We start from the raw sequence: 17343 nt of genomic DNA on the forward strand, positions 1-17343 counted from the left end.
AACTTCTTGAACCACCGTACTTTGTTTTCCGTGGGAAGAAATCAAAACCATCCCTTTCGTGCAATCACTGGGACCGTACGGAGGGTGAGAAAGGCCTACCTTGGAATCGATGCTGTAGCCACTGTCAGGGGTGGACGCCAGCGTCTCAGGAGGAGAGCATCTCACGGAGCCTGCGGATGCTGAAGGGGAGGTGGAGGTGGCTGCGCTGCAGCAGAGAATCAGGTAGTTTCTCCACAGGCCGATGTACGAGTCACTGCTTGTGGTGGTATTTACTTTCTTAGCATTGATGGGGCTACTAGAAAAAAAACCAAAAAACCAGAAATCGTACATCTTAAGCAATATTTTTATTGGAAAATCTCACAATCTATTCAAAGTATTTTGTTGATATTCATGCATCATTACCTCCTCCCAACGGTGTCTTTCGTTTCTATGCTTCACCATTACTAAGAACTCAGACCATACACTGGGTCATAGGCCACCTAATAACGGCCACTCCCTAAAGTGAGAGACTATCTCTCTCCTCAGCAACTACCAAGGGCACAACACATTTGGAAAGTTTTTATGTAACTAATGCCAAGTTGTCTACCAACTTAAAGGATGATGGTTGGCATAGAGTTTTTACTGCAAATGCTCGGTCTTTGTGGGAGGACCAAAGAGAGAAATGAGTGAAGTGTTAGATGCTTGTCGTGTGAGGCAGAATAGATCAGACAGGTCTCAGTAAGTCTACATCCTTCGCACCTCTCCCCTGCCCCTTCCATAATATAGCAGTTTAGTATAGCTCAAGACTTAGAGAATTACCAGTGTATGTCACTTTTCAAAAGCATACATCGCAGAAGCTGACTACCCGTTTTAAATACGCTCAAAGGACTTACTTTATGTCGACCTGGGGGGACAGCAGCTGCAGCCTCGTGTACGCAAACATCCACGCATAGCTCACAGCTGTGGAGCAGTGTTTAGGAAGGTGTTCTTGCTTTAGAAAACTGGAGAGACTAATAATCCATGGGTCTTGGCCTTGGGTCACATGTGCAAATATCCAAATGTGTGAGGGGCTGATCACATCAAACTGGTGGCTGATGGGAGAGGAGTTCCACTCTGCCAGTGTCTGCAGATCTACTGAGCTAGGGCAATACAGCAACGTAGTCTAGAGAGAGAGAGTAAATACTTATCACGCATTTGAGAAGTTTCTATATCCATTTAGATGAGGTGCTTTGTGTCAGAAGTGGACTATCAGTGCTTCCTGGAATAGAAGCTATGAAGTGTGGTTGGGTGTAGATTTGGGGGGATAGTGAATTTCTGACATTCCCACGTGGGTGAATCCTCAAGAGACACATGCTGTAGCTTCTGTTAATCTCAAAAGGCTGTGTGGACCAAGCAGGGTAAGACCCATAGCTTCAGTGACGGCTGTGCGGATACTCAACTTCTGTGGGTCCACAGAACTCTTTAGACGTAACCAAAAACCATTCACTTTCATGCTGATGAAATGGAACAGCCTGCAATGTGTGCTGTCTCCAGAGGTACACATCAATAAAATTTTGTAACTTAACATTCAGATTCTTAAAGAAATTAATATCTACCTTTTTTCATTTTATTCATTAAGTACTGTTTAGGACATTATTAAGTCACTTACTACTCTATTTGTTACCATAATACAAGGTTAATGATCTAAAACACAGTTCTTTTAACTGTATAATTTTTAATCATGTCTTAGTCTCATAAACTTTTATTATTACCTGCCTTAGGTTGTGTATAACAAATGAGTTATAAGAACCAGGTGTTGAACAGAAAGCAAATAAATCTTTCATCTAGGTAATCCAAAATAGGAGAATTAAAACTCAAGTAGTAAATTTCACAGTTGTTCCTATATCAACCTTGGAATATTGACTTGACTTCCCTCCCCATCCAACCCATGCTACATAAAACTAAAAGAAGTTTAAAAAACTAAAAGAGTTAGACTGGATATGGCCCTGGGCTCTATCCCAAGCACAGCAAAGAGAGGAGAGGGAAAGGGCAGGAGAGAGAGAGAGAGGAGGAGGAGAAAAAAAAAAGAAATTTATACCACCAGTTTTCTTTGTGATAGGTCTGCTGATAAAATGTTTCTCTACATTTTAACATATTATCTACTTAATTTCATAAAGCAAATAAAATATTCAGTGAAAAAGGAAAGTAATTTTTTTTTTTTTTTGCCTTTGATTTCAAGAGTACTTCTTCCCATGACTGTAACCACAAGGCAGCAAATCACAGTCCGGTGACATCACATTAAAGGGAAACGTCTTAGGGACCATTTTACCAAAATCAACTTATTTTTAACAGCGTCAAGAACTAATCACGTTAGCCCACACCACTTTAGGACCCTTTATGTTTGAGAAATACTTTCTATCACTGCATTTGTTAAGGAGACACACAAACACACACATGCATGCACACACGTGTATTCATTTGCCTTAAGCCCCAAAATAAGATGGAGGAGAAGTTCCTCCAGTTACCTGATCAGCCCCCGTGAGATGGATGAAGCTCTCAAGAATGGATGGGCTCAGCCTGTCCATCACGTCTATGGCTAACTCATCATCACCCTACAGAAAAAAAGACTGTTATGTCTAATAAATAAAAAAAAAAAAAACAAATCCTTAAGAAGAGTAGACAACAGGAAGCCAAGCTGAGGAGAGTTTGAGTTCACACTCTTTTCTTGTGAAGAACTGGGATGCAGGGTTGGGTGGGGTGGGTTTGCCTCAGGTGTACTCTAGCAGGCAGCCATAAAGTAAGCGACACTTGCATGGAGTACGGACGGACAGAATGGACAGAAGGCCAGTCTTACAACCCTTCCATGCGATGTCTGTATGAAACACCTCAGTCTTACCTTAGGTACCTCCAAAAGTGCAAACAAAGCCCGTATTTCTCTGAGGACACTGACGGCCAGTCTTCTCGTGGCGGGCCGGCTGCTGCACAGGATGACCAGTGCAAAGCCTTCCACCACGTGGAACACAGTGGAATACGGGTTCCTCTCCAGAGGAGGGGGATGAGGACCTCCATTAGCGATGCCATGCTTGAAAAATAAATGCAAGTTAAAAACAAATAAAAATTTTTAAAAAATGTATGAATTTGAAAAAGAAACAATATCCAGTAAGGCAAATTACAAGCCTTATGGTAACAGGGCTGCCTCTGCTCCAGTGATTCAAACATCATCTACTTTATAAAAACATAAGAGTGTGGACTGGGGCTGGTGGCATAGGCCTGCTGTCTTGGCAACTCAGGAGGCTGAAGCAGGAATGTCCCAAGTTTCAGGCCAGTGTAGGATACACAGGGACTTCAAAGCCAGCCTGGACAACTTAGAGAGACCTGGTTTCAAAATAAAAAGTAAAAACAGGTCTCGGTGTGTATCTCAGTGGTAGTGCTCCTGTGGGAGAAGGGAGGCTCAGAGTGCAACTGATTCATATTTGCACAGAAGATAATACAGTAATAGTACGCAGAGAATAAAGTGCGCCAACGGCAGTCTGAACAGGATATGCCCAATTTCTGTCACGCTGACTGCCCTGTGGCCTTGCCACCATCACTCAGTCACTCTCGGTGCAATGTTTACACTCAGGAAATGAGAGTCTGGACTGCATTATTCATATGTAGATACAGGCTGGGTACAGAGCATCACCTGGAGCTGGTCAGAAGCAGGTTTCCTCGGTGCTCTGGATCTGCATGCCCATTAAGGACCCTGGGTTGCCCTGGGTGGTCCAGCTCTAAGCTGCTGGGGTTCTATGGCGTTTGCAGTGTTATAAAATCAACTCCGTCCTTCCACAGAGAAGGAGCACCGACCTGTGCACTCAAGGAACTGGTGCAAAAACAATCAATCCAAATGACAGAGGTTCCATATAGGAGCTCTGAGACGTTGGAAACACCTTCATGACAGAGTTATCCCTACGACTCCTACCTCAGATGAAACAGCCTGTTACCAAACAGAGAGGGCTAAAGGTAGGACACAAACGCTCGGTATCCAGTACACGGGCTGAGGCGACAGTCCAGAACAAGGGATTATCATCCACACAAGGGCACCGCAGCCAGACAGCTGCAGAGCTGGACGGTGCCAGTCTGAGCCGGTTAACTCCACAGCCGCTCATTTCCTACTGATCACACCCCAAGTGATGATGGGGGAGCATGTGGTACCTGGGCGTCCTGGGTCCTGTGATACATCTGAGCCGCCTGTTTCCACTGATTTATCAACTGCCCCAGCATCTTCACGGCGTTGTCAAGAAGCGTGGGGTGGACGTCGGTCACTTCACGGACGATGAAGTACACAAATCCTGAGAGAACGTCCTCCCGCCAGTCCGGGAAGTCAAGCATCAGGGCCTGCAGAGTGTTGAACGCCAGCGCCCGCAGTTCTTCATCCATATGGATCGTGAGCCTACCGGCAACAGAATCCCGTTAGCAGGCCTTGGGACAAAACGTGCTGCCGCTGCCTGACACTTCAAAGTGAGATAACCTGGTCTGTCCCTTCAAATGCTCTGTGGGAATATGAAGACAGAGGCCCGTGTTCACTCTGCCATGCTATAATCTCCCTGTCTGTGCTAATTTAAACTATATAGTTTAAATTCCATATAAATCTACTTACAATCATTGATTTTTTTTTTTTTTTTTTTTCTCAGTTTCAGGATAGTAAATCTTGAATTTAATTGATAGGATGTTGTGGAGGAATACGGATGACATCAGAAATCCATTTCAAACCTCTTCAACCCTTAAAATAGTTTAGAATGCTGTCCTATAATCAATAAAAATATGTCCAACCACACAGGATCTTAGCAATAACTTATACTTATTCAGTTACTGGAGGACATAAGTAAACTCAATCATTTCTTTCAGGTTGTAGATGAATATAAACAGCTCATTACAAAGGTGATAAAAAAGATGGAATCAACAGAAATAATTCCTGAGGATGAGAACGGAAGCAACTTTAGGAGTAATATAAGGAAAGGTCCACACCTTGAAAATAAAATCAGGCCCAGAGAGCTTAGGGCTCACTAAGTCAGAATGTATTAATTACATTTTTAAATAGTTAAATTAGGGCTGGAAAGATGGCTTGGAGGTTAAGAGTCATGGCTGCTCTTCCAAAGGTCCTGAGTTCAATTCCCAGCAACTACATGGTGGCTCCCAACTGTCTATAATGTGATCTGGTGCCCTCTTCTGGTATGCAGGCAGAACAATGTATTAAATTGATTAAAGTTAAATTACTTTTTAAAGACTTCAGTACAATGATCATAATTTTAGTTATAAGATTTTTTATCAAAAAAATGAGAAAACTATTGTGGTGACAATTCTGGAATTTTGGCTTCTTTAAAAAAACACAGAAATATTGAAATATGTGTTCGTTTTAATCCCAGGTGTGGGGATATGGGGCTGCTTCGGAGCAGCTGACTATGATTTGCCTTGTGCTCTAGCAGAGGTGCGATTTTGCCAGTGGCAGATAGTTTCTGTGACTGTGTGACATTTGGAATTCTGGGGACTTTTCAGAGGGTATATATATTTGAGGGGTGCTGTTGGTCACAGTTTGTTAAGTAGTCATGCACAAAGAAACAACAAAAAGAAGAAATTAGATATCCTGACAATGAAGATCAACTTTGTCTCAGAGAGCCTCATGTGTCTCTCCAATCAGCATGAGCAGTATACTGATAATGTCAACCCTTTTCCGACCCCTGACTTTATTCAGGGATCTTTCCTTTCCCCTCTATCCTTTTCCTCTCTTAGCTAGTGTTAGGAGGTTGAAAGGGTAGAAGAAAAGGGGTAGAGAAGGGTGGAAGAAACAAGAACCCACAAAGTAGCAAACATTGGCTACAAATGAAAGATAAAATTGTAAAATGACTGCAATCCCAAAGCTCTAAGGCATGCCACCACATTAATGAAATAAAAAAAAAAAATGTAATCTGGAGTTGAAGATTATTTCAGTGGCCAACAATAAAGGCAAAAACATTAAAGTTAGAAATGACCCAAAGGAATAAGCAGTTAAAGAGTACAATCTATGTGCGTGCATACACGGGAAGACGGAGTTCCCCACAACCCAAAAGGAGGATGTCATGTCCTTAAGAAGGGAGTATCACAGTTCTCTGAACTCAGATCTGGTCTTCGCTAAGCCAGCCTTCAACTGACAGAGACGCTAAAGGGACATCCATTGCAGCTGCACAGGTTTTAGGAGCAAGCCACACGCAGCTACAGCGTACCTCAAAGCCAACTTGGTGGGCCTGCACCTTTGCAGCCCAGTGTCCTGTCCAGCGGTGACATCGAGGAAAATACTGTGGAGAGCATGGTAACAGTGCTATCCACACTAGTTACTTCCACGGCCTTTAAATCCGTGACTAAGTATCTCACACCAGTGTGGCTCAGGATATATATGTGTCCGAGTTAATGACGCCTTGCGCCAAGGCGATAATAATGGGACCTGGCTAATTAAAGTTAGGTGATTAGCCTTCCCTAGAGACTTCACAGAGGTCTATAAATTCACAACATGCCCCTTTGTTCATGGATTGTTTTCTAGCTTCCCTTGCTTTTGAGTAAAGAAGAGTTAGACACTATAATTCCAAACAAACATATTCTAGAATCTTTCTGGCCATGGAGGTAAATTAATTAAAAATGACAACTAAAGGGAAAGAAAGTAAAATGAATAGCAGTTAAGCTGCCGTTCACTGTTCAGAGGCTGGCTCCATCTTTCCCCAGCATCCCTAGGCCGGACCCTCTCAGGCACAGCTTCCCTCTGGGGGAGGCTAGAGGGGCGAGGTGGGAGAGTCATCTGGCGGGAACACCTTCCACACAGATGTAGGTCAGGTGAAGCTGAGGTGGGACCCGGAAGGGCAGGTTTAACATACCTGCTGCGGAAGCCACTTTCAAATTCTGCACCCTCTTTAGATTTTACCTACTTCGTTTTGGAGGCAGGATCCTACTATGTAACACAGTCTAGCCCCTAATTCTTAATTCTCCTGGCTCTGGAGTGCTGGGAGGTCATGTTATGGCAGGAATTAAGAGAGAAGGGTGGGGAGACGGTTCAGAGGGTAAAAAACTAGCTGTGCAAGCCTGAGGACCTGAGTCCACACGAAGATGGAAGTAAAGGCGTAAGCCCTATTACAGTGCTGCCCTCTGAACACTGAGCCATGACATGCGCACGCTCACCACATACATGCACATATGGTACTAAGAAATTTTTTTAAATTAATAAAAAAAATTAAGAGAGAGCTGAACCTGTTGTCACAAACGTCAAATTCCAGGTACTCAAGAGACTGAGGCAGGATTCCCAAGTTCAGGCCAGCCTGGCATACAGAGAGATCAAGGTCAACCTGGACAGCGCGGTGAGACCTTATTTCAGAAGCATACACACGTATATACGTGTGATGTCAACAAAAGGGTAGGGATACAGCTCTGCGGCCAGAGAGTACTTGCCTAACAGGTACAAGACTTCAGGTTCTGTTCAGTGCCACAAAACAATGACGGGGCACAGGGGGAAGAGAGAGAAGTTACGGAAAGGTGCAGCTTCAAGTAAGCCCCTCTGATTCCTTGTGCCCCTCACAGGAGAAAAATACCACCGTATCCATGGTCCCAACACCCGAGGGCGGTACAAGCCTGTCTGCGAAATGCCAGGTGTTTTCGCCCAGGGCTGGAACAGGTTGCTGTAGCAATCGAGTCACTATTTATACAATATGGTGATTGCCCAGCAACCGGCAAACACTTTTCAATACAGCCCAACATTCACGGTTGGTAACAGTCACTCTGCTTGGTTTTCCACTAGGGTGTGGCTGGCCAACTGTGGTTCTGGGCGGACTCCAGGCAGATGCCCAGTCATGTTCGCTCCTGCAGTGTGGTCTGGCTGTGTCTGTAATGCCACGGGGGGAATGCGGACACCAGACAGACTATGGCAGTGGCTCTCAACCTTCCTAATGGTGCCACCCTTTAACACAGTTTCTCATGTTGTGGTGACCCCCAACCACAAAACTATTTTTGTTTCTTACTTTCCTATTATTTTCCTAGTTATGAGTTGTAATGTAAAAAAAAAAAAAAAAAAAAAAAAAAAATCTGTGTTTTCTGATAGTCAGAACGATGTCTGTGAAAGGACTGTTCAATCCACCAAAGGCGTCGTGACCCAGGTTGAGAACCAATAGACTATGGCAAGAACAAGTTTCCTGTCTGGTCTTTCAAGGAGAAAGCATGCCGATCCCTAACTGCACGCTCCCCAATGGCGTCCACGTGGCAGCGCCTTGATGGGCTGCCATCTGACCTAGAGTTAGGCTGGGTGACATTTAGGTGTGGTCACTATTTACTCACTGTATGGAGCTATGTTGTAGCTAATGGAGAAAGAAGCAAACACCTGAACACATCAGGCTCTCCTACAGCGGACGGTTAAGTGGGTCTTGGTCACTACTCCAGATGCTGACGGGATGACCACAGGAGTAAGCATCCATGAGCACCAATGAGGCCCCTATGTAAGGGCTATTGGCCAATGAACTGTTAATTCACAGGGAACTGGGAAACAGAGCTTAGCAGGGGATGTGGAAGAATGTTAAAAGTGAAACAAAGTGAATAAATTATAATAAATAATAAATAATAAAAAAATTTGAGAATCGAAAATAAATGAGGAGAATTAAGAAGTAAATCAGATGGCTCACAACTGTCTGGTGCGGCCTTTGTGGTAAGCACAGCAAGACAGTAATGTCACTCACCTCGCTAACAACTCAATGAGGTCAGTTCTGCTCATGCCATCAGGAATCAACCTTGGAATCGCAGCAATACAAGTTCTAAACAGATCGATTTTGGGTTTTCTTTCCCCCCTGAAAAATGTTCCACAAAAACAAAATCAAAAACAGAGTAAGAAGCGTATCACACAGGCTAGACAAATCTGTTTTACAAAAATGGTACAGAAGTTGGGGTGCAAGGCTAATGGGTCCCGTAGAAAAGGAGGCATGTGCAAATACAAATACACACAGACCCAGCTGCTAGCTACCACCAATAAGTAAGCGAAAGGATGGAGGCCATTCAGGAAATGACAGCCAATAATTACCCTCCATTAATTAGGAAGCAGTCAGCAACTCTATAATTTTAAATACTTAAAGTTTTAGTCTTAATTTTTCAGAACTTAGCTATTCACAAACATAACTAAATACTAGTTACTATCAGATCTAGGTGTGTAATGGTTAACACGGGCTGTTAATTTTGCAGGACTCGGCATCATGTAAGACAAGAGCTTCTGAGAACACCTTAAGGGACTCCTTGCACTGGGTTAATTGGGGTCTGGAGACATACTGTGAATGTGGGAGGCACTGTTCCATGGCCTGGGGTCCTGAACTACATGGAAAAGCGAGAGCTGGTGGAGCACAAACGTTTATTGCTGTCTGCTTCCGGACTGTGAGCACAATGTGACCGGCTGCCGGAACCTCCTGCCGCCGTGACCTCCCCACCGGGAGGGACCGTCTTCCACAGCTGTGAACTCAAGTAAACCTTTCCTTCCTTGAGTGGTTCTGATCAGGTATCTTTGTCACAGCAACAAGATAAGTAACTAATGTAAATAGTTTTGATACTATTAAATAACTGAAATTACTAGTTTTATAATCAGATATTCTCATAGATCAGAATTCATATTGTTTGCTCCTGTCTGCTTGTGGCACACAGAGGACACATATATATAAAATGCACTGATGTTTTAATATCCCAGTCCCTTCTAAACAACAGATGTTTAACACAATTTAATTTTACTATATATGTGTCTGTGATGGGGGACAATGTTAAAAACCAAATCCATGGCCTTCCTCATGCTAGGCGGGATCTCTGCCACTGAGCTACATTCTCACCTCCTCTACCATGGTTTCTTTAAGTTTCTTACTGATCTTACTTTGAGTGCCTGACTGGTTTTTCTTTTTAACCTGTGCTGGAAGAAAAACTTCTTAATTTCTTTTTTTTTTTAATAATTTATTTAACTTTTATTTTATGTGCATTCATGTGAAGGTGTCAGATGCCTTGGAACTGGTGGTACAGACAGTTATGAGCTGCCATGTGGGTGCTGGGAATTGAACCCGGGTCCTTTGGAAGAGCAGACAGTGCTCTTAACCACTGAGCCATCTCTACAGCCCCAAAACTTCTTAATTTCATCCTCGTTGTTTTCTAGTTACCCAAATGATAATCCCCGTGTAGAAAGTAACCAAAATGTTCTAAGAGTTTGGGTCAGTCTCTTTTATAGAGATATCTACACATCTGTTGCTTTGTGTGGCTTTAAAATGGACTGATTAGACTGATCAACAATGGCACAGATGTTGCTGCTGGTTCCGTGGTCTGAAAGACGCTGTTTAAATAAAATAGCAGATGACACCCTGATGGGTGACCAGTCACAATCTGCCTGTCAAACCGATGCTGACTTCTCCGTGTACACCTGACACCCAGTTCATATGCTCGGCCAAGTATGTGACTGTTTGTCCCCAAAATGTGACGTTTACTAAAAGGGACAATTAAGAGAAGCTGGGGCCAACAAAGATAAAAATGGAGGGGGGAACAACAACAACAAAATCAGCAAATTCTTACAATTTTATGTTGTAACAGCATCTTCTCTAACTATGAGCTTCACTGGATTCATTCTAGTAGCACATCCCAGAAACCCTAATGATGTCTGTTTTTGGTTTTTTTTTTTTTTAACCACCTTTTTTTACTCCCTTTTACCACCAATTACTGGTGTGATTAATCCAGGAATTAGCATGCCCCGTGGGACCAGCTAGACACACCCTGACTGGCCCTTGGACCCCATCCCCAAATGCAGCATGCAGACATGGCACAGCAACTGTCTCTCTGCCATAGTGTGAGTGCTTCTTTGAAACAGGCCAATTAAGGCTCTATGAGGAAAATTTGTTTAGGCAATACTAGATCCAAGAAGACGTTGGTCCTTTTCTCGACACAAAGTCTCTAATGTCAATGTGACCTCCAGGAGCTCTGTGTAGTCTCTGGTACCTCTAAGTAATAAATTATTTCCACCATGTGTCCTTATTTACAGATTATAGGAAGGAAAACTCAAATTGAAATGTAAAAGGAGACACAGGGGAGCAAGCCGACCAGGGGACAGACGCTGCAGTCACTCGCAGCTCTCACAGGACCATCGGAGGAACTAGATGTAAACTTGTTGCCGTTAATGCAAGAGGGATTGTGGTAAAAAGCTGGAAATGTCTCAGAGGAAGTCAAACACAGAAAACCTCCACATTGGAAGATTCTCTAGACAGCACATTATAGCTACAGCGCTATACAATAGCCATATATTAAATAAGTCCAGAGAGCAAAATGTCCAATGGAAATACAGTTCAGTATCTAAGTCTACATTTATATCTAAAAACTCCCTTATACATAATATTGATACTTGCTGGCAAACAAGGGGCATGGCTATCATAAAACCTCCTACCCCATGAAGAGGAAGGACCTAACAATAAGGAGAAAAAAATGCTGGGTAACAAGCATGGGGGATGGGGGAGCGATATGGGGCCGTTTCTAAAAGAGGTGCCCACACATTGCTGCCCTCCGCATTCTCAGGTTCCTAGAACAGAAACACAAGAGCTCAGATTTACAGCATTCCTGGCCTTTTTTCTTCTTCTTCTGTTTTAAAAGCAGGACTCTGTATGTAGGATCATTTGACAGTTTTCATAAGACAGTCATACTATACACATCAGCACTAAGTGATGATTATTCATGTGATAAATGAAAACAGGGCTCATTATTGGATTTGCATAACGAACACTAGTTGGGCATCACTTGAAACAACAAAACTGAGCATGTGGAAGGAATCTTTGTATTGAAAACTACAGCAAATGGCCACGTGTAAGAAGTCTAGGAGAAAATGTATGGGAACAGGTGACCTCTGTTGCTCTTCTGTGCAAGCTGGAATAGCAGTGGAGCATGTATGTACTACGTACGTAATCATGTCTTCAGGCTCTTTGTTGGACATCTGCACACTGGTCATACACATTGGTCTCCCAACCTCTTTGTCCAAATGTCGGAGAATGCTATCTAATGCTTTTCTTACTTGAGGATAGTAAACCGACATTCCTACGAGGGAAAGCACACCATTACAATAGTGCAAGAAACCGCTTTCCGTCCTAATGACCCATTCATCTGTCCGTGAGCTGCTATCTCATCAGAAGATGTTCCAGCTGTGACATGCTCTTCAGGGATGCCACATACAAGTTATGCAGAGAACTCAAACCCAGATTTGAAGGACAGCACATACTCAACAGCATCTCACAAGAAAATACAATTTAGCAAGAAGATCCCTTGACGCGAATACCATCACCAGATCAATGTAAAACCAGGGTGGCCACATTTGTCAATGGACACGCTTTAGATCTGACTATGGACTTGTGCAAAATGGTGTTACAGCAGCAACTGAGTCATTCCCCTTTAATACTAACCTATGACTTTTGCCTCTTCATCTGTCAAGGTTTTATTAAGAAAAATCTTCTTCACACGAAGTGTGTTTCCTGAGGGAAGGATGACTCCTGTGGTGGGCATGGGAGGGTCACCATCTTTCTGCTGTAGGCTGTCCGCGATGACAAGGAAGACTCTGAGGCCAATGTTCATCCTCTTCAGAGAGAACAGACCCAAGAGGGAGAAATCAGGGCCATGCATTATATATGCTAAGCGGGTTGGGAGAAAGAAGGACAGAACCTAATCTTTCTGTCCAACACTGTGAACCAGCCCTGGCAGCAGAGTCTGTTGTGGTTTCAAATCCCCAGATGGGACCCATTACCCTTCTAAGGTCAGCTGTCTCTCCTCCTCTCTAAGGCTCACTTGAAACCTCTCTGAGATTTCTCAACTTCCATGACTCTTTCAAGTCTCCCTCCCTTCTCTTAAGACCACTTTTCTCCTTCACATGTAAAGACTGAATCAACTCAACCTCTTCTCAGAAAACCATACCAATCTACTGACAGTCACATGCAGGTTTTTTTGTCCTCTTTGAACTTCTCACAGTGTAGAGGGTAATGGCTTCCTGGACTTGTTAGAATTTCCGTGAATGTGCTGGTTTGAATGGTTCCTATAGGCTCCTATATATTTGAATGCTTAGTCACTAGGGAGTGGCACTATCTGAAAGGATTAGAAGGATTAGGAGGTATGGCCTTGTTGAAGAAAGTGTATCACTCAAGACCGGCTTTGAGGTTTCAAAAGCCCATGACAAACCCATACTCCTTCTCTCTCTGTCTGTCTCTGTCTCTCTGTCTGCCTGCCTGTCTTCCTCTGTCTCTCTCTGCTGAGGCATCATAATGTAGCTGTCAGATACTGCTCCATGTTCCCTGTCATGATGATAATGGATTAAATCTCTGAAACTGTGGGCAAGGTCCCAGTTAAATGCTTTCCTTTATAATAGTTGCCTTGGTAATGGTGTCTCTTCACAGAAATAGAACGGTGACTAAGATAATGGGCTCTTGCACTTTCTAGAACATTGGGACAACAACCTCTTTCTTTTATCCTCAGTATTTCTCTTCCAACTGAACATATATCCATGTCCCTTAACTCTGAAGCACAGCATATGTCTCAACTATCTTAACGCATTAAACGTCCCCCACAACACTTCTTGGAAGCATTTCTCCCTCATCAGGGGCCACAGTGCATCTTCTTTCACTTTCCATAATACTGGTGGGATCAAGTACTCTCTTTTCCCAAATACCGCCTTCCCTTGCTTCTGCACTCCTCCTGTCCATGTCATCTCCTCCTGAGCTGCCTGCTGTCATTTGTATTCTCTCCCACAGGAAGTACATGGGTTAACACAGCATCAACCACTGCCCATTCCAGACTGCCAAAACTTGTATCTACCCCCTCTGAGTGCACGCCTTATGATCTGCCTGACACCTCAGATGTCCCAAGATGCTATGAGTTAGACCGACATGATCTTCCTCCCAGACCTGACTGCTTCTCTGTGTTCTGCCTTCCTCCACCCGCATCCTACTGTCCCAGCCCGCATGTCACTCTGTGAGGTCTGCCCCAGAGATTAATAAGGCAGGGATAGGCATGCCAGTGGGTAGCAATGCAGTACACAGGACACCAAGAAGATGGCAAAATGTTCATTCATGTTTACTATGTAAAGAAGATAAAGCTTTAAAGTGTTATTCATTTTTAGATAAGACAAAGTACTCCCGTGTTCCCTTAATTCACACATCAGAGGGACAGAGCCACAGTCATAGATTCACAGAGACTGTGAAGGAAAGAGAAAGTTCCATCATGTGGTTGGATTATTCAGGGCATTTCCTCAGTGTATCATTGATTTTAAGCATTTAAGTAAATGGGTTAATGCATTCTTTTATCTAGTTTTTATTCGACTGGTGTTCAAAGCTTAAAAAGATTCTGTTGCTGTCCTCCCAAATGGACTGATTGACGAGGATCACATAAAACCCTAGGAGGACCAACTCTTCTGTTCCCACTACGAAAGCTTCATCATTGCTGCAATTTAAGTTTTTATATTCTTACCTCGGGATTAATGGTGAAAGTTTTAGTAGATTTTCCAACACTGAGAAGATCAAATATTATTTCTTTCATTGCAAAATCCAAACGCTCCTAAGGAAATTAATTGATTAATTAATTAATTAATCATTGAACCTTGCTAGAATATAAAGTCAGTTATCTGAGAAAAAAAAATATATAGGAAACAATACAAAATTTTGTCCTTAGAAAGTCTATATATCCAAATGAAAAAGATAAATATATATAAATTAATAAAACAGATGTTTAAAACAAATCATCTAATATCAGTGATATAAGTTCCAAATGAATAGGGTGGATCTTAAATACCTGTCCGTCACAAATGCATCCTGTATTTTTGAAAACTCTCTAAGCGTACATATTTTCTGCTTTTGAATAGTGTTAATATTTTAAAAACATGCCTCTAAATGTGTGGGAGATTAAAAACCTCCATTTATTAAAACGGTTGTCCCTGGCAACCTGCACAAGAGGGCCAATGAGGTGAAGAACCCACCTGAGCAATAAATTGGATGATCTTCACAAATATATTGAGAGGGGTGTCACGGGGGACCACGCTGCGGGAGCCTTTTGGGAAAAGTGCTGACACTATGCTCATCAGGCGACTGTAGGCAGAAAAGACAACTTAGTGACCATGGGACCAGAACAGCAATTCTCTAGTAGAGAATTCCTCCTGCTCCTTCCATCAGGGGAATTCAGATTCTTCTCTACAATGCTTCGGTAAATTCCACTGGTATGATGGTAACAAGCTTTAACTTATTTCTTTTAGAAATGAGGAGAGAGCTCGGAGCCCTGCATGTGCTAAGCACCTGCTATATCTGTGAGCCATATTCTACCTGGTTTTATTTTAGAAGCACTTTAAGACAGAGCACCTTAAGAGAATACTCACCTTTGAGTTACAGTATTGCTCTCACATTTTATTCTAATTACATAAACCCACAGCAGTCTATACAAAGACTCCAGTGCAACTCGAGACATTTTAGGGTCTTTATTCTGTTTAAAAACAGAAGAAAACAAGAATAAACTTATTAAAAACACTGGTAAACATTTAAGAGCAAGCAGATTCTCTGACAACTAAAAGCCCCCACCTTCCCTGTTTTGTTCAGTCTAAGAAGTTTAAATAAGTCAGTCTGCATTTAGTTCTGCTAAGTACAGATGGCTCAAAAGTGACCATCAATAAAGCAGCTGAACTCTTCATTATGCTCCAAAATACGAGGAAATATCAGAATCCTGTCAACATTTCTGAGAATTTCAAAACAACACACGTTATCAAACTACTTGATCAGTGGTTCATAACACAATACTGACGCAACCAATGAGCCATTCATCTTTAAATCATTCACGGTCCATAGGCAGATCAAGTCTGAAGTGCCAAATAGTATTAGTCACATGAATTTGTGAAATTACACCAAACATTAGTGAGCACATCTGTGTGTGAGAAAGAGAGAGCGAGCGAGAGAGAGAGAGACAGAGAGAAAGAAAGAGAGAAGACAGACCACAGACTTGGGAGCTTGCCTCTGAAATCAGACACACTGAGATCGAACCCAAGCCCTGGACGTCTTGTCATCACTTTGCTTGTGTTGTGCTGTCCTCATCTTTAACTGGACGGAAGAGAGCCCACAAATCGCTGGTGACAGTGTCTGCCACCTGCTGAGCGTCCAATCAGCGCTAAGCGCATTACTCCTAATTTTTATGTAGAGTCACAGCATTATTTAAATTAACTTATGATTTACAACGGGAAAACTCTTTTATTTCAGCCAGTGTTACCACGGAAATTTTTTTCTCTTCACTCTAGCTGTTGTCATGATCACAGTCATGTAATGAGACATTGTACATTTTGAAAATGTGGCAGAAAACACTTTTATCTACCATCTGCTGATTGGCTGCTAAAAGCCCACATTTTAAAGTATTCATTCTAGAAGATTTCTATATTGTTAAGCAATTACATACGCCCACCTGGCCTCAAACTCACAGATCCCTACTTGCTTCTGCTTCCGAAGGACTGGGTTAAAAGGTGTCTACTGCCACGTCCAGTGAGAATGCTTAAAAATACTTTGTTTACTTCAGCAGTTCTATCTTATCTTAAGGTTTAGAATAACAGGCATTTACTACCAATAACTAAAAGCAATGAAAAAAGATGGAGGGTGTTTGATAAGAGACTTATCTACCACACGAGGCTTTCCATACATCTACATAAAATTAAGACTGGAAAATTCAAACACTCTCAATGCCAATCCTTTGCACGATGGCAGGGTTCATGGTGAACCCAAATGTCAAACATTCCCCCTTGGAGCAGACTTCTACTTGCTACTAAAGTAACCAAAGTTACAAGCAATTCATAAATGTTACTAAGAAAATAACCAAATTTTTATAATAATGTCTTCAATAAAACATAACTTTCCTTTCTACCATTTAAATACCATATATCAGATATGACAATATGAGGTCAGCAAGAAATTAAGATGATGAGGGGGGAGCAAGAGAAACAGAACACGGAGGACACAGAGTCTGCAGGGCTCCGTGATGATAGCTCCAAAGCACCATACATTTGTGGAAACCCACAGAAAGAAGAGTGTATCCATGATGGAGGGAGAAGAGAAAAGAGAGAGGAAGACAGAAAGGAATTAATTAATTTTGCTGTTATGTTAGAATAACAAAAGATAACTTAAATTGATCTAGACCTTAAACAAAGATGTATAATTCTCTAGGTAAAATTCTTACAAATCAGAGCAATCAGATTGTTGCATAAAAAAGGACTTTAGTAGTCCACGAAGTTTTTACACACCAGTCAAACTGACCCCCACAGCAACCACTTTAATGTATGTATTTCCTTTTTTCTAATGTGAACTTAAAAAAAAATGCTTTCTTAAAAAACCCAAACCAATAGGATAA

At 42.3% G+C, this 17343-nt stretch overlaps 1 protein-coding gene across 12 annotated transcripts in view; it reads right to left on the bottom strand.

The window, feature by feature from the left end:
- Nucleotides 1–17343, bottom strand: part of Fryl (FRY like transcription coactivator) — a 222919-nt gene that overhangs the window by 67766 nt on the left and 137810 nt on the right. For all 12 annotated transcript variants that reach the window (XM_021653944.2, XM_021653945.2, XM_060380743.1 and 9 more), the window contains 11 exons: nucleotides 15341–15444; nucleotides 14948–15056; nucleotides 14443–14529; nucleotides 12393–12564; nucleotides 11898–12030; nucleotides 8679–8786; nucleotides 4150–4387; nucleotides 2855–3040; nucleotides 2484–2570; nucleotides 873–1141; nucleotides 100–295 (listed from right to left, as the gene is read on the bottom strand). In XM_021653944.2, the coding sequence (XP_021509619.2) occupies nucleotides 100–295; nucleotides 873–1141; nucleotides 2484–2570; nucleotides 2855–3040; nucleotides 4150–4387; nucleotides 8679–8786; nucleotides 11898–12030; nucleotides 12393–12564; nucleotides 14443–14529; nucleotides 14948–15056; nucleotides 15341–15444 (1689 nt within the window). The remainder of the gene's footprint in view (nucleotides 1–99; nucleotides 296–872; nucleotides 1142–2483; nucleotides 2571–2854; nucleotides 3041–4149; nucleotides 4388–8678; nucleotides 8787–11897; nucleotides 12031–12392; nucleotides 12565–14442; nucleotides 14530–14947; nucleotides 15057–15340; nucleotides 15445–17343) is intronic.

This window comes from Meriones unguiculatus, chromosome 3 (assembly GCF_030254825.1).
Source record: "Meriones unguiculatus strain TT.TT164.6M chromosome 3, Bangor_MerUng_6.1, whole genome shotgun sequence".
Taxonomy (NCBI): Eukaryota; Metazoa; Chordata; class Mammalia; order Rodentia; family Muridae; genus Meriones; species Meriones unguiculatus.